The following is a 24,743-nucleotide window of genomic DNA, read 5'->3' as shown; positions in this document are numbered from 1 at the left end:
CAGATTGAAATCTGTTGTATTAGAGTGTTGTCATGTTGTATGTGTCCGGCTGAATTTGAGTGATCGTAGGTTTATTCTTCGGTATGGCTTGAGTTTGAAAATACTGGCACTTTACTTCCTGGTTTGGCTGATGGGATTTGTAGTTCTTTAATGTAGTTCTGCTTATGTGTGTAATGTGTGGCTCAAACAGAGCGCCTCTCTTTTATGTTTTTTTTTGTATGCTTGTCCATGAATCATGCCGACATTATAAATTATTCTGATCACATTTAAAACATTATATGACATAAATTAATGATGATAATAAAATGTAATGCTAAAATTAGTAAGTTAGGATAAAATCACAGTGATTGATAATGTCATAGCATGGTTGACAACAGTATGGTTCAGTTGATTAATTCATGTCTATTATTTACATTATGATGATTCAAGCAAGATACATTGTTTTGTTGTGTTCATGTTTACTTTTAGGTTATTACCTGCTACTGCTACTGCTGCTGCTGCTACTGCTACTGCTGCTGTTACAGTACCAAATAAAACAAGCAAAAAAGTGCACAGCGAGTAATTCCTTTCATGCTGAGTGACGACCCCCTATACAGAGGGCCAATACGGAAAAAACGGAACACTCTCTGATGAGCCCACTGAAAATCCTTTAATATTAGAGTTATTTCTTATACCAATAGCCAGTGGTTCAAGGGCCAAATTAAAAAGTAAGGGCGAAAGGCAGTCACCCTGTCTCACGCCGCGATGTAATTCAAAACTATCCGATATTACACTATTAGTTATGACATATGATTTTTGTGCAAAATAAATTATTTTAACCCATTTTATAAAATTTTCTCCCAACCCAAATAATTTGAGAACATGAAAAAGATAAGCCCACTCAATTAAATCAAAAGCTTTATGAGCATCCAGGGTCAGGACGGCGGCCTTTTTGTTTCCTGTGCAGTCTGAGTACAACACGTTCAGTGCCAAAAGAAGGTCTGTCCGGGATGAAACTGCCCTGATCCGGATGAATAATATCTGTTATGTGGTTGCTTACCCTTGTTGAGAGTACCTTAGTAAGAATGTTATGGTCTAAATTGAGCAGGGAGATAGGTCTATAATTGGCTGGATCAAGTGGATTTTTTCCCTTTTTTGGTATTACACATATATGGGCTTCATACAAAGAGCTTGGAAGTTTATTGTTCACGAAAGATTCATTTAACATTCTAAGTATTATAGGGGACAGTATATCACTAAAACAGTGGTTCTTAACCTGGGTTCGATCGAACCCTAGGGGTTCAGTGAGTCAGGCCTAGGGGTTCGGCGGAGGTCAAAACACACCCGACTCATCGTGTAAATACAAACTTCTCCCTATCGGCGTATTACGGAAACGGCAACAGCTGACTGATTTACAGGTGTGTAATTTGTTGTGAGTTTAGGCACTGTGTTGGTTTTGTTCTTTGAACAAGGTGATGTTCATGCACGGTTCATTTTGTGCACCAGTAAAAAAAAACATGGCAATACTTTAGTATGGGGAACATATTCACCATTAATTAGTTGCTTATTAACATGCAAATTAGTAACATATTGGCTCTTAACTAGTCATTAAGTACTTATCGATGCCTTATTCGGCATGGACTTATTTTTACGCTAACCCTCTAACCCTGACCCTAACCCTAACCAAATAACTCTAAATTAAGTGTTTGTTACTTAGAATATGTTCCCCTAGTGTCCAAATAACTCTAAATTAAGTCTTTGTTACTAAGAATATGTTCCCCATACTAATGTGTTACCAAAAACATATAACTTTGTCTTGAATTTGAAAAAAAAATATATATATTTTTTTTTTCACTAAAGAAGGGTTCGGTGAATGTGCTTATGAAACTGGTGGGGTTCGGTACCTCCAACAAGGTTAAGAACCACTGCACTAAAAGCTTGATAATACTCCGCACCGAATCCATCCGGAACAGGGCTTTTATTCACGGAGAAAGATTTTAGTGCTTTTTGCAGTTCTTCAGTTGAAATAGTGTTGTCCAAAGAATTCTGATGATTTGGACTCAGTTGAGGTAGGTTTAATGAGGTAAAAAAAATCATTTAAATCATTAGCCGATATAGCTGAACTAGATTTATATAATTCTGAATAAAAGTCTTTGAAGACATTATTGATATCCTGTAGATCTGTACATGTTTCACCTGTTTTTGAGCATATTTTGTGAATAGCAACTTTAACTTGATCTCCTTTGAGCTGTCTTGATAAAAGTTTTTGTGGTTTATCGGATATTTCAAAATGTTTTTGTTTATTTTTCAGCAAGAGTTTAGATACTTCCCCGTGAAGAAGAGAGTTGCATTAATTTTTCAGTTTCAGCATCTTATTGTAGTCAGGCTGCAAAAGAGAATTTATATGAATTTCTTCCATTTCTTTGATTTCTTTTTCTAATTCTTTCTGCCATTTTCTTGTTTCTCTTTGTTTTGAGCTTTCAAATGAAGTGATATATCCTCTCACAGTAGCTTTAAGAGCTTCCCACAATGTGGAATCTGAGACCTCTCCATTATCATTCACCTCAATAAAATCTTGGATAATCTTGTTTATATAGTCTTTAAAATCTTCATATAATAATAATTGTGGATTAAATCTCAATTTTTGTTTGATTTTATGGAGATCAATTTGGATCTGCAAACTCACAGGACTGTGATCTAAGATTATTCTACTATGGTACTCAGGATTACTGACATTGGAGAAGGCAGAGGCTTCCACTAAAAAGTACTCGATTCTTGTGTAAGAATTGTGTGCAATGGAGTAAAATGAATACTCCCTTTTATTAGGGTGTTTTACTCTCCATATGGCTATGATATTTTTTGATCTCATGAGATTATTAATAGTTTTAGTTGAATTAGCAATTACATGAGATTTAGTTGACAATCTATCTAAAGTAGGATCCAAAAGGCAGTTAAAATCACCACCAATGTAGATATGAGAGGAGCTATCATCAGAAAGTAGACCAAAGACTCGATGATAAAAGTTTGAGTCATCAGTGTTTAGTCCAAAGATATTCAAAAAAGTTACTGGACAGGATGTAATATGACCATTCAATAAAATAAATCTTCCGTTAGGGTCAATTATTTTTGATGTAAGTATGAAAGGCACATTTTTATGAAATAAAATAGCTACACCTCTAGCTTGTGAAGTAAAGGGTGCATGATTAACCTGAGATGCCCAGCTAGTTTTGAGTTTGTGTTGGTTGTCTTTACAGAGATGTGTTTCTTGTAAGAATAAAACATCTGCTTTTAATGAATTTAAATGTGAAAAAAGCTTCCCTGCTTTAATATTTTTGGCTAAGCCCCTAAAGGCCTACTGAAACCTACTACTACCAACCACGCAATCTGATAGTTTATATATCAATGATGAAATCTTAACATTGCAACACATGTCAATACGGCCAGGTTAGTTTACTAAATTGCAATTTAAAATTTCGCGCGAAGTATCTTGTTGAAAACGTTGCGGTATGATGACGCGTGCGCGTGTTGTCACAGATTATAGCGGACATTTTGATCCAGCACCGATCACAACTATATACACTGCTTTAATCGCATAATTACACAGTATTCTGGACATCTGTGTTGCTGAATCTTTTGCAATTTGTTCAATTAATAATGGAGACGTCAAAGAAGAAAGATGTAGGTGGGAAACGGTGTATTGCGGCTGCCTTTAGCAACACAAACACAGCCCGTGTTTCCTTGTTTCCTTGTTTACATTCCCGAAAGCTGACGGTGAAGCTTTACTGTGGAACAGAGTGGTCAAGCGAACATGGTTCCCTACCACATGTCAACCGGCAGGTTTCGGTGAGAAAAGTATGGTATTAAGTCGGCTCTTACCGTAGTTATGAGCGGATAGCTTGCGTCATGCCTCCTGCAGCTGCGGACTCTCTTGCCTCCTCCAACCGGCCACTCCCGACCGTCAGATGCTTACACCGTGGAGGGGGAATCTCAGCCCAGCTGCCTTGCCTCGTCGAGAAACGCGGCTTCCATCGAAGACACTGGCGGTCACCACACCCGTGGCCACACCCCTCCGACTTTCAGGTACGAACATATGATCTCACTAAAACACTTAAAACACAATAAGCAGATAAGGGATTTTCCAGAATTATCCTAGTAAATGTGTCTAATGATATCTGAATCGCTCCCACTGCCTGCGTCTTTTTTCCCCTTTTTTTTCCTTTACTGTCACTTTCCTGATCCACAAATCTTTCATCCTCGCTCAAATTAATGGGGAAATCATCGCTTTCTCGGTCCGAATCGCTCTCGCTGCTGGTGGCCATGAATGTAAACATTGTGAGGATGTGAGGAGCTCCACGACCCGTGACGTCACGCGCACATCATCTGCTACTTCCGGTACAGGCAAAGTTTTTTTTATTAGCGACCAAAAGTTGCGGACTTTATCGTCAATCTTCTCTACTAAATCCTTTCAGCAAAAATATGGCAATATCGCGAAATGATCAAGTATGACACATAGAAGGGACCTGCTATCCCCGTTTGAATAAGAAAATCTAATTTCAGTAGGCCTCTAACATTTTATGAAACTAGTGTGATTTTTTTTCTTACAAGTTTACATTATAGTCTTTTAGGGTTTATCTTTACATGAAAAAAAACCATAGTAATTAATAAGTTGAAATATGATTGTGCATCTCTTTCCTCCACATTCATGCTCAGATTCACACATACACAGCACTCACACCCCATTTCCCCCCTCTCTGTTCCCATCGTGTGCAGTTCAATGTTTTAGAGTGAAATCCATTGTGATGTCCATAAGACGTTGTGTTGGACGATTCCCCAGTCCAAAATTCCCCCACGCCCTCTTCAGGCGCAGGGCGCATGCTCGTAGCTGCGATCACTGCCCCAAGCAATAAATAGCTCGGCAGCCAAGTGTTTTCTTTCTTTCCCCGTGCGTCCTCCGGTGAAATAAACCTCAGTGAAAAAGTGTATTTCTGCTTTTATACTTATCATAAGCCTTGTGTGGTAGAGCCGTTATTGATGACTAGTCACTAAAATGTTTTATAATGAAGGTCTTAGTTTCTGTAGGAGAGGTAAACACCAGGGGCGTCACTAGACCTAATACTATACTGGGGCACACCTGGGGCACGAACAATTCATGTGAGCGTGCAAAGCGTGCAAGCAAAAACATTTTTAGCACTTATTTATCATTAAAAATACATAAATATTGCTTTAAACTATGAAATCATATCAGATTATGTTGTATGGATCTTTGATTAACCACCTGAAATTAACTAATGCATTTGACCTACTTGTGCACTTTTTTACTCCAGACTTCTAAACTGCTACTGATAAAAGCAAAAAGGAAGAGCAATGAATCTTTTTGAAATATTTATTGCAGTAATCATCTGCAAATTTAACATCTACAAAAGTAAAACAAAAAATAAAGCACCCCTACATCTCTGGGTTCTTTTATATTATTTAATTTCCATTTATGGCAATGTGGATAATCCTATTTCAGATACACAAAACTATAAAATATACACAAAACAATAAAGCCACAGTAGTAGAATAAATGAACAACTGTTGTGTGTCTGTCCAGGGAATCATTTTCTGAGAAGTAAACTGTAATGTCTCGTTTTCATTTTTGCAAAGTGGTCAATCACTCTGGACAGACATGGAAATATTACAGTAACTGTTATACAGATGAACAGTGGTTCCCAACTGGTGGGTCGTGACATAAAAGTGGATTGTGTGTCATTTTCAGTGAGTCGCAGTCACATGTGTGCATGAAAAAAAAAAGTTTAGGGAGAAAAAAATCAAATTGTGGCAACAAAACCAGATATTTTTAGCCATTTTTCTAGTGACTATTAGTGAGTATTTTAGCAAAAGGCAAACCGACTAACAAGTTGGACGAGGACTCAGGACAGAGATGGAAATATATTTTTTTTAAATCTAAATGGGTCAACAAAACCCGATATTTTCAGCCATCTTTCTGAAAACAAATACAGAAATGTTTTTATTTTTTCTGGAAACAAAACCAGATGCTTTAGCTGTAACCATTTTTCTGGTGACAAAACAAGATTATTTGAGTCAAAGTCACACCGATTAACAAGACAAGTCTACTGTGCTATTTTTCTGTGAAAAAAACTTGAATGATTTAAAAATTGGTTCACGAGTTGATGATATGGAAAAATGTTTTTTTTCCTGAAGATAAACCATTTGAGAAGCACTCAACTCACACATGCTTACTCCAAATTATCAGTGATCCAGAACCAGCAGACAATAACCAACATTATGTTTCATGTTCATTGGAAATTCCCCCGACAGTTCGTACAGTAAATGAATGTTTGTCTTGATACAAGGAATAACGTTAGCTAACTTAGCATCAACTTAAGACAATGATGTTGCCTAGCTAGCTAGGACTTCACTTACATCTCTCATTCCTCGCTTCTTCTTCCCTGCTGCGGGCGAATAACTTTCTTAAATCCATTTGGAGTTACAGTTTGAGTCAAATCAAAATCAAAATATTGTAATTAACAAATTGTTGTTGGCTAACGTCACCTACCTCACGCAGTGATTCGCACCCCCCGTCCCTCCCTCTCTCTCTCTCTCTCTCTCTCTCTCTCTCTCTCAACCGAAGTCTCAATCCACACGTGAATAAATTACCATATTAATTAGCCATGTGCTCACTGTTATGTGGAGTGAATACAGTAGCAATCAATTACCATACTAAGTAGTATGTGCGCTGTTGTCTATGTTATGTAGACTTAAAACTCTGAAGCGTTTTTTTAAATTGGTGAAATTTTTACTGTGGCACTGCAGATCAACAGTGGGGTACGTGCCCCAGTGAAATCTGTCGTGCGACGCCCCTGGTAAACACCTTTACCTGGTCGTGGTACTCCACTGCAGGCGAGCTGGAAAACGTAGCATAAACTTGATTTCCTTCTCCCGCAGCATGTTCATTACCTCTCGAAAGGCCCGTCTTTGCACTGTCACCTCGGCAGTGTAGTCTGGAAACAGGAACACGCGCAGGCCTTTGTAGATCAGCTCCTGGCCGCGGCTCAGTCGAAGAAGTAGCTCCTTATCCTGGTCGAAGTGTATTCTTGCAATGATGATACTGGGGCGCTTGCCGTCACCATAGCGAGCAAGCGGGAGAAGTTTTTCGCTCCAAACAACTTTGGTATTAGGTCCGGAACGACATCCGTAAGTCTTACCTTTTCTTCTTGCTCTGGTATCCCGACTTTTTTTATGTTATTACGTCTTGACCGCCCTTCAAATTAGTCTATTTTAGCTGCCAATTTCTCGTTCCTCTTCTGCGTTTGAGTCAATTTTTGTTCGAGCGCTTCATTGCGGCGCTCGTGTTTGGAACCTTGCTGCTCCATGTCCTGCACTCTGACAGTCAGTGCCGTCTGCTTGCTTGTAAGAGCCTCAAGCATGTCAAAACGTTTGTTTATAGACTCGAGTATCTTATCCAGCAACTTCTCCAAAGCCTCAAGCTCGTTTACGGCCACAGGGGACTCTGTTTGCTTCCCTCTTGGTGTCTTGGGCATTATCTTTGTTATCTATATCTTGATAGAGTCTACAGTAACTCATCCAGAGGGATAGGCATGCATATAGTTGGCCAATCGTTGTCAGTTTTAATTAAAAAAAAAAAAAAGCAGAATTAAAATTAAATCTTGCAGTTTTCACCGGAGTAACTGCAAAGGCAAACTACTGCGTGTGCATCTTAGCCACGCCCCCAAAGACGAGATATTTAATGTTCGTTCTGAAAAACTTACATTTTTTTTTGCAAATAATCATTAACTTACAATTTAATGGCAGAAACACATTGCAAATAAGTTGGCAGAGGCATTTTACCACATGGCCTTTGCTTTTAACAAAGCTCAGTAAACATTTGGGAACTGAGGAGATCAATTTTTGAAGCTTTTCAGGTAGAATTCTTTCCCATTCTTCCTTGATGTACAGCTTAAGTTGCTCAACAGTCCGGGGTCTCCGTTGTGGTATTTTAGGCTTCATATTGCGCCACACATTTTCAATTGGAGACAGGTCTGGACTACAGGCAGGCCAGTCTAGTACCCGCACTCTTTTACTATGAAGCCTCGCTGTTGTAATACATGGCTTAGCATTGTCTTGCTGAAATAAGCAGGGGCGTCCAAGATAACCTTGCTTGGATGGCAACATATGTTGCTCCAAAACCTGTATGTACCTTTCAGCATTAATGGTGCCTTCACAGATGTGTAAGTTACCCACGCCTTGGGCACTAATACCATCACAGATGCTGGCTTTTGAACTTTGCTCTATAACAATCCGGATGGTTCTTTTTCTCTTTGTTCTGGAGGACACCACCTCCACAGTTTCCAAAAACAGATTAAAATGTGGACTCGTCAGACCACAGAACACTTTTACACTTTGCATCAGTCCATCTGAGATGAGATCAGACCTAGCTAATGTTGCGACGTTTCTGGGTGTTTGTACTAAATGGCTTTCGCTCTGCATACTAGAGTGTTAACTTGCACTTACAGATATAGCGACAAACTGTTGTTACTGACAGTGGTTTTCGGAAGTGTTCCTGAGCCCAAGTGGTGATATCCTTTACACACTGACGTCGCTTTTTGATGCAGTGCCGCCTGAGGGATCAAAGTTCAAGGGCATTCGATGTAGGTTTTCAGCCTGGCTGCTTATGTGCAGTGATTTCTCCAGATTCCCTGAACCTTTTGATGATATTACGGACCGTAGATGGTGAAATCCCTAAACTCCTTGCAATAACTCGTTGAGAAAGGTTGTTCTTAAACAATTTGCTCACGCATTTGTAGACAAAATGGTGACCCTCGCCCCATCCTTGTTTGCAAATGACTGAGCATTTCATGGAAGCAGCCAGTGCCATGATTGGGTATCAATCATGGCACCCACCTGTTCCCGATTAGCCTGTTCACCCGTGGGATGTTCCAAATAAGTGTTAGATGAGCATCGTTCCTCAACTTTCTCAGTCTTTTTGCCACTTGTGCCAGCTTTTTTGAAACATTTTGCAAGCATCAAATGCCAAATGAGCTAGTATTTGCAAAAAATAACAAAGCTTTCCTGTTCGATGGTTAATTATCTTGTCTTTGCAGTCTATTCAATTGAATATAGGTTGAAAAGGATGAGCAAATCATTGTTTTCTGTTTTTATTTACAATTTACACAACGGGCCAACTTCACTGGTTTGGGTTTTGTACTTTCATCTGAGTGTCACACTCTATGGTGCTCTTTGTAACATACTTTACTTACCTGTTTTGGAGTTTTCTTCTTGTCTCTGGATAGAAAACAAGATATGCAGGACTGTTTTTTCATAACCAACAAATATCCCCTTTTCACGTGTATCCAACTTTTTCTTGTCATATTTATATGATTAACTCTAAAACAAATACAGTATAACCATTTCACAAAGGTCATGTCTTTGTCCAGTTAATAAATGAGACGGTGTCTTCCCCATTTTTTTGTTGCAACATCCATCCATCCATCCATCCATCCATCTATTTTCTACCGCTTATTCCCTTTGGGGTTGCGGGGTCGCTGGTGCCTATCTCAGCTACAATCGGGCGGAAGGCGGGGTACACCCTGGACAAGTCGCCACCTCATCGCAGGGCCATTTGTTGCAACATCTATTTCTTATAACTGCAGCAGTTTGGACTGCGTACGTCCACAACTCTTTTGGTAATTTGCTCACAGTCAGCATGCATCTTTCCATTACCAACAAGGTTATCCAGGTTTTTTTCACATGTCCCATTCTGATGTGGCGAATAGGGAGCTGAGGTTCCTTTAGCTTTCATCAAGCTGTCTTCTCCAACGCTAGTAGCACCAAACTTCTCTGTGGTCTTAAAGCTCCTCATATTTGTTTTAAACTCAGCAAATGTTATCTTGTCATCACGCTGTGTCACGTAAACAGAGAATGGTTTAAATTCATGACATAAGGTCTTTAAAATCATTGCAACCAGCAAGCTATCACTCAAAGTCTCTCCTGCATTGCGCAGTGCTTGGGTGATGTAATCTATTACACTCTCGTTCACTCCTTTATGAAGAGATGTCATTACCTATGGTTTTCCCAGTCCTCTTGCAATAGAGACTATGGGAGCTGCTCTATTCTGCCTATAAAACCCTTAAAAGAACATCCTCAATTAGTGTTTTATATATATATATTTTGTAAGTTTAAATGTAATGTACTAGGAGGCACATTTATTATAACATTTAATATTTATGTGCGACCCAAGAGGGACAAGCGGTAGAAAGTGGATGGGTGGTAATTTGATCATTTATTTCAAAAACTCATCACAACGTTTGCTTTTTTTTTTACTACATTATTGATTTCTACACACTGCAGACTTTGAGAGCCAATAAACATAATAAAACATCACTTATATCACGTACAGTGTCTGCCGTCATTAGGATGCCGACTGATAGAATCTTTTTATATTCCCGTTTTGATGAAGAACGACTCATAATCCTGGCAAAGAAAAGGGAGGTGGAACAAAGAATATTTTTGTGTCTTTTTAAATTGACTGTCAAAGTGTACCAAGTAGAAAAGAATAGAATAGAAAGTACTTTATTGATCCCTGAGGGAAATTCAGCACCACAGTTCGCTCACAATAGACAATAATAATAATAAATAATATATAACATATATTATATATATAATATATTATATATTAATAGTATAAATATATTCTACATTTAAGTGCAGTCAAGAAGAAACATATGCATTATACAGTAGTCGTAATACGTCTCCGTCCTTCTACTATCCAGGCGAGAGGCATTATTTATGATCAAGAATTAAGTTTGCCGAGCAAGCAAATGAGGAAGCTCATTATCACTACATCGCTTAATATAATCCAAAGAGGTTCATTATGTCTCCAAAAAATGATGCAATTTGTTATTCTTATAGCCAAACATGTCTTTAAATCAGTACCTGACGGTTTCGTCTACAACTGTTGCCTCCCTCATCACGTAACAACCTCTGAGGAAGGCAACAGTTGTAGTCGAAACCGTCATGTCCGGGAAGTAAACACACAGGTCTGGCTGTGAGAATAACATATTGCCGCTGCTATACATAGTTTGTCTGCGTTCGTGCTAGTAATATCAATATCACTAATACTTTGTTAATATTCAAGTCCAAAAATGTAAATGGAGTATTGTTGGCGCTTTTTGGATGGTTATTGATTGGGTTGATTGGGCGGAATAGGGGACATCCCATTGGCTCTGCTGTAAGCAGGCATCTGTTTACATTTATTTAAGAGTTAGAGTGCATTAAATAAATACATCTGTCGTCATCTCTTTTCATAATGATTGTGAATGATAGGCAAAATCACCCTCAAAAAGTGCAGTTCCTCTTTGACATCACCTAAAATTCTAAGAAAAGCCCTACACTTATTTAGTTAATTTCATTTAAATTCATTGCATCATTGTGGCAGATCAAAGGATTGATATACAACCAAAATATTTTCTTGTTTTTAACGTTCTTGAAAAGATTCAGTCTTAGTTATTTATTAAAATAAAACATCAGGTCCATATAAAGTTCCGAAGTTCACATGGAGATAGTAAAAAGACTTTTCTGAGAAATAGAAAAGCAAGTATTAATCAATCATATTGTGGTAAATTAGAACATTAAAAATATCATCATCACACAATAAAGTGATGACAAAATAGCATCAATCATTATTGTAGGGTGTAAAGAACAAAGCAGCTATGCTGACCTCATGTCTCTTATTTCTTCCTCGGGGAGGTCAAGTACTTGCGTGCTTAGGCTGACAACGTTTCATAGTCTCCTGAGCGCTTGCTCATACACGTGTTGTTATTCTCCAGTTTAGTTTGGCTAAGAGCTAATGCTATGAAATGCTAAATTTAACATCTTCGCTGCTAACGTTAGCTGTGACTGCAGTTGCAACAATGCGCTCGAGCTGCTTTAGTGGTCAACAAATGCCTTACAAAGAAGGCATATCAACCTACCTTTATCAATTTGAAATGTAAAGTTCACAGTCATTGGACCGACAACTTGCTATCAGTTGCAGAGTTTTCGCCGAAGACACATGATGCGAATTTCCACTGGATGCGTTACGACTACGGTGCGGAATGTCACCGGGCTTTTCTGTCTGTGATGTACACTGACTTGACTTGTTGAAAAGTCGATGATTTATCTATGTATGACAAGCTGAATTTGCTAAATTGATCCGCCAAAAATAGAAACTCTGCTACTAATAAAGTACTGTGTTACTGATGAATTCAAAACGGTACTATACTGCCTGTAAAAAATAGCGGTACTGTTTTTCATCCACATGACTCACAGAACAGAGGAGCATCTTGAGTGTGTCAGCATGCACACACTCAGCAGAGTGCACAAGGGGAAACTGCGAGGAGAGGAAAAATGGCAAATAAAGGCAATTCTATTAGTTAATAAAAAGAAGTGAAGTGGAAAAAAGAAGTGAAGCGCAATATGGAGGTACAAACCCTGTTTCCATATGAGTTGGGAAATTGTGTTAGATGTAAATATAAATGGAATACAAAGATTTGCAAATAATTTTCAACCCATTTTCAGTTGAATGCACTACAAAGACAACATATTTGATGTTCAAACTGATAAACATTTTTTTTTGTGCAAATAATCATTAACTTTAGAATTTGGTGCAAGCAACACGTGACAAAGAAGTTGGGAAAGGTGGCAATAAATACTGATAAAGTTGAGTAATGCTCATCAAATACTTATTTGGAACATCCCACAGGTGTGCAGGCTAATTGGGAACAGGTGGGTGCCATGATTGGGTATAAAAGCAGTTTCCATGAAATGATAAGTAATTCACAAACAAGGATGGGGTGAGGGTCACCAATTTGTTAGCAAATTGTCGAACAGTTTTAGAACAACATTTTTCAACGAGCTATTGGAAAGAATTTAGGAATTTTACCATCTACGGTCCGTAAAATCATCAAAAGGCTCAGAGAAGGTGGAGAAATCACTGCACGTAAGCGATGATATTACAGACACTTCATAAAACCACTGTCAGTAACTACAGTTGGTTGCTACATCGGCAAGTGCAAGTTAAAACTCTTCTATGCAAAGCGAAAGCCATTTATTAACAACACCCAGGAACGCCGCCGGCTTTGCTGGGCCCGAGCTCATCTAAGATGGACTGATGCAAAGTGGAAAAATGTTCTGTGGTCTGACGAGTCCACATTTTAAATTATATTTGGAAACTGTGGACGTGGTGTCCTCCGGAGCAAAGAGGAAAAAAACATCCGGATTGTTATAGGCGCAAAGTTCAAAAGCCAGCAACTCTGATGGTATGGGGGTGTATTAGTGCCCAAGGCATGGGTAACTTACACATCTGTGAAGGCACCATTAATGCTGACTGGTCCATACAGGTTTAGGAGCAACATATGTTGTCATCCAAGCAACGTTATCATGGACGCCCCTGCTTATTTCAGCAAAACAATGCCAAGCCACGTGTTACAACAGCGTGGCTTCGTAGTAAAAAAGTGTGTGTACTTTCCTGGCCCGCCTGCAGTCCAGACATGTCTCCCATCAAAAATGTGTGGCGCATTATGAACCGTAAGATACGACAGCGGAGACCCCGGACTGCTGAATGACTAAAGCTCTACATGAAACAAGAATGGAAAATAATTCCGCTTTCAAAGCTTCAACAATTAGTTTCCTCAGTTCCCAAACGTTTCTTGAGTGTTGGTAAAAGAAAATGTGATGTAACACAGTGGTGAACATGCCCTTTCCCAACTACTTTGGCACATGTTGCAGCAATGAAATTCTAAGTTAATGATTATTTGCAAAAAAAAAAATAAAGTTTATGGGTTTGAACATCAAATATCTTGTCTTTGTAGTGCATTCAATTGAATATGGATTAAAAAGGATTTGCAAATCATTGTATTCCGTTTATGTTTACATCTAACACAATTTCCCAACTCATACGGAAACGGGGTTTGTAGTTGGGCTTCAAAACTATCGATAGAGAAGACTCTTTAACACGGAAGTACCTTCCTGCAAGCACTACTTTGAAACATGCCAACACAATGACAGACAATCAATGAGCACTTCATGGTGTGATGAACCATTATTCTCCACTCCTATCAAGTCAAGCTCATGAAGAGGGCCAGACAACTTGCATACGGAGACAGTAACATTCAAGATTCAACATGTGATTAACTGAATAAAAACATAAGGTGCTAAAAATGACTGTAATTAATTATTCACAATGAGCTTGATAATTTGACACATTATATATTAGACATATATAAATTCATATACAATTATATAAAAATATGTTAAGAGTAAGTTTAAAAGAATAATGTGGGGTACAGAGTCAAAGACTGCATTTTAAGATCCAGTAGAAGCAACACTTAGACCCTTTGTTAATCCTAATTTAACCTGAGGCTGTTTAAAACCTTTTAAAAAGCTGTCTGTGTATAGCGGTTCTATCTAAAACTAGACTGATATTTCTCCAGAACCTTACAATAAGTTACTGAGTTGAATAAAAACGGTTTTTTTCTTAACATTACTTGTGTTACCTAGCTCCAGATGACACTCATACATATGGCAGTATATGTAAAAAGATGGATGAATAGAGTATTTTGTACACTAATTGAAGAAAAACCTTGTGTTTAGTAATGTAGAAAGATATCTGAACACTGCTACAACTTGCAAATAAGCTGGGCTGCAAGTTTGTTTCTTGAGTGAGTTCTTATTCACACATTTTGAAGGCAAATGAGTGACTTTGTTTGGGTTTGCAAGCTGTTTTCTTGCTTCTCTGTGCTCTGCTCTGACTTGAATTAAAATGAGGCCTAACCAGTGGCTCTCAGCAAGCACACTCACTCATTACTGAAAAGAAACAAACAACCACTGGCCACTTCATTGGGTACCAGGGGCCGATTTGGGATTGATGATATGCCATCTAAACTTTCCAATTAAAGCAGACAAGAAGTACTGATATGCACTTTTAAACGAATATGCTTTAATGAATGAAAATTATTACTATCAAAGGTTGTTTGGATTCTTTCCATGTAAACACATATTTAACATTATCTTGCTATCATTCACTTTCTTTGTAGCATAACTTCACTGATTGTAAGCTATATTCAGCAAACCAGCAGAGAAATGGCAAATACTTTTCAAACAAGATCCACACACCAGAATCATCAGTTTTTTCATAGAAGGTGTGGTTGTTAATCTGTTGCTGTACTTTTTGTTTAAAAAAAACAAAACAACACCCATTTTTATAGTCTTCCGACATTTAGAGAAACTGCTGCTAAATAACTTCTTCAGGGGAGGCTCAGGCAGGCTGTATGCAGGCTACTTTGCGCAGCTGCTGCCTCTTTTGGACTCTGATACTGCACGTCACTTCCGAGAATTTTTATTTTCCATACACATACACAAAATTTCGATTCGTTTTTTTTCCAGGTCATGTCTGTGGCTTGAGCCCTAGGAGCCACTGCAAACTGCACTTTTTTGTTTTTTTCATTCTAATTCATCGTTGTGGCTTGTGCAGCCCTTTGAGACATTTGTGATTAAGGACTATAAAAGTAAACTTTAAGTGATTAATAATCGGCTTGTTATAGACGCTGAGCAATGCTGCTAATTGGAGCAATTTGTTTTGCCTCTAAATCACTTTAAAATGCATCCAAAAAAACACCAACAATACTTCATTTACATTCCGTAACCTGTTTAATAATGACTGTGCTGTAGCAACATTGTTATTGTAAGAGCGAACACTGAGGAACTCTTTATCCAGCGTATTAGCCCATCGCCTTGCTCACAGAGACCCAATTGGACACCAATCTGTACTGACCGAAAAACAAAGTGCTAGGCCACATTGCATGTTTTGTTTGTGCACTGCTAGCTCGACAGTGTATGAAGGTGTTATAACAAGCATGATCTTTTGCATGTATCATGATCAATATTATAGTGACTTAAAAGATGGACAGTGGCCCGTTTGGTCCAGCTGTCCAGGAATGTTTCTAGTTGATTTTGGGGAGGTGGAAAAAAGTTTCTATCACTGCAGGGATTGTTAGCGCAAACACCCGACTTAAACAAGTTGAAAAACTTATTCGGGTGTTACCATTTAGTGGTCAATTGTACGGAATATGTACTGTACTGTGCAATTTACTAATAAAAGTATCAATCAATCAATCAATCACAATCAGTCCGTCTTTTGTTGTGGTGCAGTTTCTTTGAGCAATGTCCTCCTCGCCAGATACAAGATGTCACGCCTATGGATCATTTTTTATTTTGGTCATGTTTTTTGGACACTCAGTTCCTGTTTTGCACTTCCTGGTTTGTTTTCGTTACCATGCCAACTCATTAGTTTTCACCTTGTCTTCATGTCACACCCCTGTCTTCTTGTCTCACACCTGTTGTTAATTTGCATCGCTATTATTTAAGCCACAGTTACCAGGTATTCGGCCTGGCAACTTCCTACATATCACCCATATTCCTCATCTGCTTCATTCCATGCTGTTCATTTTGTCCACGCCAAGTAAGTTTCGTTATTAATGCCACAGTGCAAGTTTTTGTTATTCATGCCACAGTGCAAGTGTTTTTGTTTCATGTTTGTAGTTTGTAGCCTTTGTGCTAGTCTTTTGTTTTTTCATAGCCCAGTGTTTGTACCGCCTTGTGAGCGCCCTTTGTTTGCCTTTTTTTTTAGATATAGTGTTAAAAATAAATATGTACTCACATTCACGTCTCGCTCGTGCCAACTATCCTTTGCGTTGAGAAAACAAACTAGCTCCAAGTCAAAGTCTACAGCTAGCACCAAGTCAAAGTCCACGGCTAGCACCACGTCAAAGTCCACGGCTAGCACCAAGTCAAAGTCCACGGCTAGCACCAAGTCAAAGTCCACGGCTAGCACCAAGTCAAAGTCCACGGCTAGCACCAAGTCAAAGTCCACGGCTGGCACCAAGTCCACGTCCAAGGCTGGCACCAAGTCAAAGTCCACGGCTGGCACCAAGCCAAAGTCCACGGCTGGCACCAAGCCAAAGTCCACGGCTAGCACCAAGTCCACGTCCACGGCTAGCACCAAGTCCACGTCCACGGCTAGCACCAAGTCCACGTGCAAGGTTAGCACCAGTGCCTGCACCACGCCAAGCACCAGTGCTTGCACCACGCTGGGCTCCAGTACCTGCACCTTGCCAAGAGCCGCCAGTCACAGCTCCACAACGCCAAGTGCCGCCAGTCGCAGCTCCACGATGCCAAGTGCCGCCGCCCGAAGCTCCACGCCAAGACCCGCCGCCTGAAGCTCCACGCCAAGACCCGCCGCCTGAAGCTCCACACCAAGACCCGCCGCCTGAAGCTCCACGACAAGACCCGCCGCCTGAAGCTCCACACCAAGACCTGCCGCCTGCCACGATGACGACGCGTCCGCCTCCTTGTCGGCCACGGATGTGGCTACTACGTGGTCGTCTGCCACGCCAAGGGTGCCGACCTCCTCGTCGGCAACGGATGTGGCCACTACGTGGTCGTCCGCCACGCCAAGGGCGCCGACCTTCTTGTCGGCCACGGATATGGCCCTTCCTGCGTCGCCCACCTCGTCAGGTATAGCGGGCCTCTACGCGTTGCCGCCACCTAACTCTTCCCCGGTGGATACGAGGTCACGTGGTCTGGCGACCCACCGCCATGTCAATGACTCTCGATCATAGTTTTTTTTTTTTTTTGGACATCTGGGAGCTGTCCTTAACGGGGGGGCTCTGTCACGCCTATGCATCATGTTTTGTTTTGGTCATGTTCGGTTTAGTTTTTTGGACACTCAGTTCCTGTTTTGCACTTCCGGGTTTGTTTTCGTTACCATGCCAACTCATTAGTTTTTACCTTGTCTTCATGTCACACCCTTGTCTTCTTGTCTCACACCTGTTGTTAGTTTTCATAGCTATTATTTAAGCCACAGTTACCAGGTAGTCGGCCTGGCAACTTCCTACATGTCACCCATATTCCTCATCTGCTTCATGCCTTGCTGTTCATTTTGTCCACGCCACGTAAGTTTTGTTATTTATGCCACAGTGCAAGTTTTTGTTATTCATGCCACAGTGCAAGTGTTTTTGTTTCATGTTTGTAGTTTGTAGACTTTGTGCTAGTCTTTTGTTTTTCCATAGCCCAGTGTTTGCACCTCCTTGTGAGCGCCATTTGTTTGCCTTTTTTTTAGTTATAGTGTTAAAAATAAATATGTACTCACATTCACGTCTCGCTCGTGCCAACTATCCTTTGCGTCGAAGAAACAACCCACATCCAATTCCAAGCTTGACACAAGAAGCCTTTGCATCAATGAAAACATTGTGAAGCACTCCATTTCTGTCGGGATAATTTGGCTCCAAGATCCACTTTTACAACACCAAGCCTTGCCAATCCTGACGCTCTTGGCTTCCGTCTGCTTCAACCTTTCACACTCTCTTCGTGCTTGCTTAGCTTCCATAACCAACAGTTCATCCTCTGTAGATCCAAAGGATGCGTTTGTGAATCCTCATTTGTCCAAAAGTAGTCGTCTTTGTAGTCTATTATTAAGTCTGCCATAATTAGAGCACACACCAATTTGTTGCCGGAAGTAGAACGTGCGTTGCTATGGGCACTGAAATCAATGCGCACAGGAAATAAATCCCGGTAATTCTGAAAAAGACAAAAATACAATACTTATTGTACATAATATATATTATTATAAATGTGTCTATATATTATATAGAGTAGGTACTTGCAGCATGTATTAGAGATGTGCGGATAGGCAATTATCCGCATCCGCATCACCAAAGTCGTCATCCACCCGCCGTACCTTTTATTTATTCCGTCACTCCTGACGGACACTTATTCATGACACTTCCTGAATATATTTTTCACCCCCGCGCCCCCAACCCCGCCCACCTTACCGACGCACGGGGGGGGGGTTGCTGCTAGCAGGGTGTATAAAATAGTCAGAAAGTGTCATGAATACAAAGGATTATGGGTATTTGTTGTGTTGCGTTTATGTTGTGTTACTGTGAGGATGTTCTCCCGAAATGTGTTTGTCGTTCTTAATGGGTGTGGCTTCACAGCGTGGCGCATATTACTAAGAGTGTTAAAATTGTTTATATCACAACCATTAGTGTACTTTGTGTTACCCAGTATGCCTTGCAGTCGTGTGCGTGTTGCTGCGGAAGCCACACACAACATGATGCTGGCCTGACAAGCAGATCGTACATGTTGTAGTAGGCGACCAAGGCAATGACTTCATAGCACACCGTAATACTTATTATCTGGGTGACTTCCGGCAGTCATTCTAGAGAATAATAGCGTCTCTTAATGTCTTATTCGCTCTATGACATGGGTTTTAAATGACTCTTTGAATGGCAAAGGATACCGATCATAGAACCATGCATAACAAATATTTCCGGATGGTTCAACCGCCACCCCGCCCAAATCTAATTAAAATCAATTTTTTTGTCATGTCAACCGCCCGACCCGCGGTTTATCCGCGGACTCTTGAGACCGCAAACCGCAATATCTGTAGCGTGTATATAAAACGTTGGACAGTTTTGAAGTTGTTTAAGAGGGCTTTGAAGTCAACAGAGGAGACTCCCCATTAGCTCCATCTTGCAAACGTTTTTTAAATATTTAGAATCATTTAGCACCGTCCCTGTTAAGTATGTCTGCTCAAGCATTAACAAGCTACGTGATAAGAGCGCTTTACTTGCTTCTCTCACAGATAATAATTTTGACAGAGAGGTATTCATTTGGCAATATGTTTATTACTGTGGTTATAGTTTATAGTAGTGTGAATCAGTCATACATGAATATTGTTGTATTTGTAAAGGCAGATATATTGATGGATCTTTGTAAAAGTACTGACTTCTGCTTGACAATTGCAGGTTCAAGAAGATTTTGATGTACTGGAGTTCAACAAGATCTGCTGGACACTGTGCCACAAGAAAAATATCTCCATCAACAGTCTACTCATCACAAATTATGATGCTTTTAAAATCTGGTGCATTTTCAATTTTCTGTCCGAAGACAAGTACCCGCTTGTTATTGTCCCAGAGGAGGTAAAAAAAAGGCAGTATAGTCTTCTTCTTGTTGCTTCTTTTGCCTATTGTGTTGTTTTCAGTTCTTATTTCTCCTCAGGTTGAGTACTTCCTACAAAAGCTGACTGAGGCTATGGGGAGCAAATGGAGCGAGGAAAAGTTTTCAGATTCCAAACTCCAGCTGAACAGGAGAAGTAGTATGACTGTGTGGAAGATGATCCAATTGGTGGGAACAGGTGCCTTTACCATGGGCATGGATTGGTTGAGTGTGTCTATGGGCATCAACGAAGTCTTCCAGGAGCTCATACTGGACGTGCTAAAGCAGGTTGGTACTAAAGATGACATGCACATTGACCATTTCCAATGCATTGATGAATTACATCTTCTTAAAGAAGCTGACTTTGCAATGTGGTGTAAGCATTATAGCCCATTTCCTTCTGGCTTTGAACATTTAAACTATGGCACACGTAACGCACACACATTAACTTTGTGTGTTGTTAGCTAATGACAGTTTTTAGCTGCTAACATTAGCTATCATTGAAAATATATATTCAAACGTAACAAGAACATTGCTTTAAATTGTTAGTTGCTTTTCTGGGACAGATTTTGTGCGTGTGTGCGCTCTCAGATTGTGTACCTGTGTACAAAACAGCGGTGAGTTACAACCTGAAAGCCAGACTAATTATTCGGTGCGACAAGTAATATTATTTTTAATGTAAGTCATTGTCGAAAATATAGACAAATCTGCACGATTTACAGTAAAATACAGGCAGCTGTGGATGCCAGGAATTCACTGTGGGGAAAAAAACAGTCACGTTGTATAAGACATTACGGTATATTGATGTTGAATCTGTTTATTTTGCAGTTGATAACTGTTTTTGTTTACGGTAAATTACTATGGAAAAAATCATGTGTATTGTTAACCTGTTTACAAAAAAAGCTATAGAATTTAAGGTAAAATACTGGAAGCTGTTGCCAGGAATTTACTGTGGAAAGAAACATTCATGATTTATAAGATATTACGGTATATTAATGTTGAATCTGATAATTTTACAGTTGATAACTGTTTTTGATTACGGTAAATTGCTATGGAAAAAATGTATATTGTTAACCTGTTAACAAAAAAATATATAAAATTTAAGGCAAAATACTGGCAGTTATGGTTGCCTGAAATTTTGCGTAAAACCAATTAGGGCCAATTATAGTGTTGCCAATAAAACTATCCCCAGGTGCATGTCTTTGGAGGAAGCCGGAGTACCCAGGGAGAACCCACGCAGTCACAAGGAGAACATGGAAACTTCACACAGAAAGACCCATAGCTCAGGAATCTAACCCAGGACCTTCTCATTGTGAGGCACAAACGCTAACCGCTGACCTTTATTCAATAGTATCTGCCAAAAGCCTGTGTTTCCGAGACATGTGAGCGGTACATCGGGATTTGAACTCCGAAGTATTTGTACAAGCTTTCCCAGGACAACTCACAACATGGCCTTCCGCAACATGTTCCTTCAAGTGAGCTATTAAAACTGAGCTTGAATTCCTCCGAATCTGTTAAATAGCTGCTTGCAGTCAGTTGCAGCACACAGCATTGTTCATTTTGATGCAGTTTACAATGAAGCACATAGACATTACCCCTCAGTGTCTTAAACGACTAGGCAAAATACAAGAAAAAGTTTACTATAGGCTAATGCAGTGGTTCTCAACCTTTTTTCTGTGATGTACCCCCTGTGAACATTTTTTTAATTCAAGTACCCCCTAATCAGAGTAAAGCATTTTTGGTTAAATAAAACAGATAAAGAAGTAAAATACAGCACTATGTCATCAGTATCTGATTTATAAAATTGCACAACAGTGCAAAATATTGCTCATTTGTATTGGTCTTTCTTAAACTATTTGGAAAAAAAGATATAAAAATAACTAAAAACTTGTTGAAAAATAAAAAAGTGATTCAATTATAAATAAAGATTTCTACACATAGAAGTAATCATCAACTTAAAGTGCCCTCTTTGGGCATTGTAATAGAGATCCATCTGGATTCATGAACTTAATTTTGAAAATTTTTTCACAAAAAAATAAATCTTTAACATCAATATTTATGGAACATGTCCACAAAAAAATCTAGCTGTCAACACTGAATATTGTATTCTTGCATTTCTTTTCACAGTTTATGAAATTAATTTCATATATTGTTAAAGTATTATTCAATAAATATATTTATAAAGGATTTTTGCTATTTTAAAAATATTTTAAAAAGATCTCACGTACCCCTGGGCATACCTTCAAGTACCCCCAGGGGTACGCGTAACTCCATTTGAGAACCACTGGGCTAATGCTTTAACACAAATCCCTAAAACAATTAGGTATGCTGTAAATCTCAATGTACAATCTGCAAAATCTTTAGTTTGGACAATATTTTTCCATTTTTCCATCCCTTCTTCCATTTTCTACCGCTTATTCCCTTCAGGGATGCGGGGGACGCTGGAGCCTATCTCAGCTACAATCGGGCGAAAGGCGGGGTACACCCTGGACAAGTGGCCACCTAATTGCAGGGCCAACACAGATAGACAGACAACATTCACACTCACATTCACACACTAGGGACCATTTAGTGTTGTCAATCAACCTATCCCCAGGTACAGTGTGGCAAAAAAGTATTTAATCAGCCACCGATTGTGCAAGTTCTCCCACTTTAAATGATGACAGAGGTCTGTAATTTTCATCATAGGTACACTTCAAATGTGAGAGACAGAATATGAAAAAAAATCACAATACTGAGTTGCACCAAATTCCTACAATGTGAATTCCTGGATTTTTTTTTTCACATTCTGTCTCTCACAGTTGAAGTGTACCTATGATGAAAATTACAGACCTCTGTCATCATTTTAAGTGGGAGAACTTGCACAATCGGTGGCTGACTAAATGCTATTTTGCCCCACTGTACATGTCTTTGGAAGTTGGACGAAGCCGGAGTACCCGAAGGGAACCCACGCAGTCACGGGGAGGACATGCAAAAACACAGAAAGATCCCGACCCTGGGATTGAACTCAGGACTATTCAGGACCTTTGTATTGTGAGGCAGACGCACTAACTCCTCTTCCACCGTGCTGCCAATTTGGACAATATAAGACAGTAAATTTTAGAGTATTTGCATGCCTGTGATATTACAGTATTTTCAAATGCATTGTGCAATTTTTCAATATATTCACAGTAAAGTCAATATTTTCTATGTATTTTATATCCATATTAATTTAGGTCATCCACAGTTTCTTTGTTTGTAGGAGTCCACTGCATTTACTACTGTGATAAACTATGTTGGTGTTTTACTGTTGCTATATATTTAACAATTGCTTGCCATATTTTAATGGTCATTTTTTTACAGCGTATAAAAATTTGTTCTGTTAAACCACTTATGGTAACAAAAGCTAATTGGTGGTGTTCTTTTTTTTTTGTTTGTTTGTTTTTTTTTTTTTTTGCTTTTCCAAAGCCATTTACCAATCCTAGTATCTAGATGGATTTGAATACACGCTAAATATAACATCACATACTGTATGTTTGACAGCCCCTCTGATGCTGGCAAAATTGACAAGTATTTCATAGTTCTGGGCCTAAAATGATGTCTACAGCTAAAATACCGCAAAATAAACATAATAGTGATCTTAAGCATGTTTTCTAACACATTTCAGCACATTTTCGAAATCACACTTTCAGCTCCAAAATGGAGTGAGCGTGCATTAGCCTACTGATGTAATCTACAGAAGACTGGAAGCCATGTCTTATTGTGTATAATGTGTTTTGGTAACATCTTCGTTCCGAATCACATTATTTTTCGTATCATTTAAAGGAATTGGCAAATATGGCTGCCAGATGCTTTGTTCCAGGTTGCAGCAATGCAACTAAAGAAGGGGTCAGCCTTCATAAATTTCAAAATAATGAAAGTATGGGGAACGTATGGACCTCCCCTGTCAAGTTCACTAGCGCAGGGGAAAAATGACTGAGTAAATGTGACAAAAAAGTCGCTAGTATTGTTTTTTGCATCCTCTTCTACTGATGCTTTCCTCAGGGTTATTTAGGAATGCTAGAAGAGAATGAGGGAACAGTTTTGAAATAATCATGGACCAGGGCGACAAAAACATGCAATAATTTATCAAAATAATAGGCGTAAGTCTTTATTACCACTGTCAATGTATGGAAATGGGCTCCAGTTCTGTAAATGACAAAAGAGGGGTCGACATGTCGAGTCTGACGAGATTAATTTTCAGAAGCATAAAATACGTAAAGCTATTTTTTTTGTGAATTTTCGGTCATTGGGACACTATGGTTCCTTTTAAGTTGATAACACTGATTCCTCCTTCTACATATTCTTATTCTCTGGCAGATTATGTGCGAATGAGCTGTAGTTAGAAGTGGGGTAACGATGCATATCGCCACTTGGCACAGGTAGTGCCAGTCTATTTGTGGTGGCCGACCACAAATTAATGTGGTTATAGTGTAGGGTTGAAATGTCTAATGCCCTATGAAACATCATATAGTATGACTTAAAGTCTGCATGTATTAAAGGGCTACATGATGAAGAAGGGCCATAAGAGGAAGAACTGGACTGAGCGCTGGTTTGTCCTGCGACCCACTTCACTGTCCTACTATGTTTGTGAGGATCTTGTGGATATGAAAGGACATATCACTCTGCACCAGAACTGTTGTGTGGAGGTACAGCAATGCAATATGTATATTTTTGTCATCTTGTATGTAATGTAGTCTAGAATTGGA

The 24,743-nt window shown here is 39.3% G+C and overlaps 1 protein-coding gene across 4 annotated transcripts in view; it reads left to right on the top strand.

Annotated features, from left to right (window-relative positions):
- swap70a (switching B cell complex subunit SWAP70a) overlaps nt 1-24,743 on the top strand; it is a 58,645-nt gene that overhangs the window by 14,567 nt on the left and 19,335 nt on the right. For all 4 annotated transcript variants that reach the window (XM_061883020.1, XM_061883002.1, XM_061883029.1 and 1 more), the window contains 3 exons: nt 19,827-20,000; nt 20,080-20,304; nt 24,537-24,683. In XM_061883020.1, the coding sequence (XP_061739004.1) occupies nt 19,827-20,000; nt 20,080-20,304; nt 24,537-24,683 (546 nt within the window). The remainder of the gene's footprint in view (nt 1-19,826; nt 20,001-20,079; nt 20,305-24,536; nt 24,684-24,743) is intronic.

This window comes from Nerophis ophidion, linkage group LG02 (assembly GCF_033978795.1).
Source record: "Nerophis ophidion isolate RoL-2023_Sa linkage group LG02, RoL_Noph_v1.0, whole genome shotgun sequence".
In the NCBI taxonomy this organism is placed as follows: Eukaryota; Metazoa; Chordata; class Actinopteri; order Syngnathiformes; family Syngnathidae; genus Nerophis; species Nerophis ophidion.
Note: the sequence above shows the minus strand (reverse complement) of the source record. Positions and strands in the feature narration are given on the sequence as shown.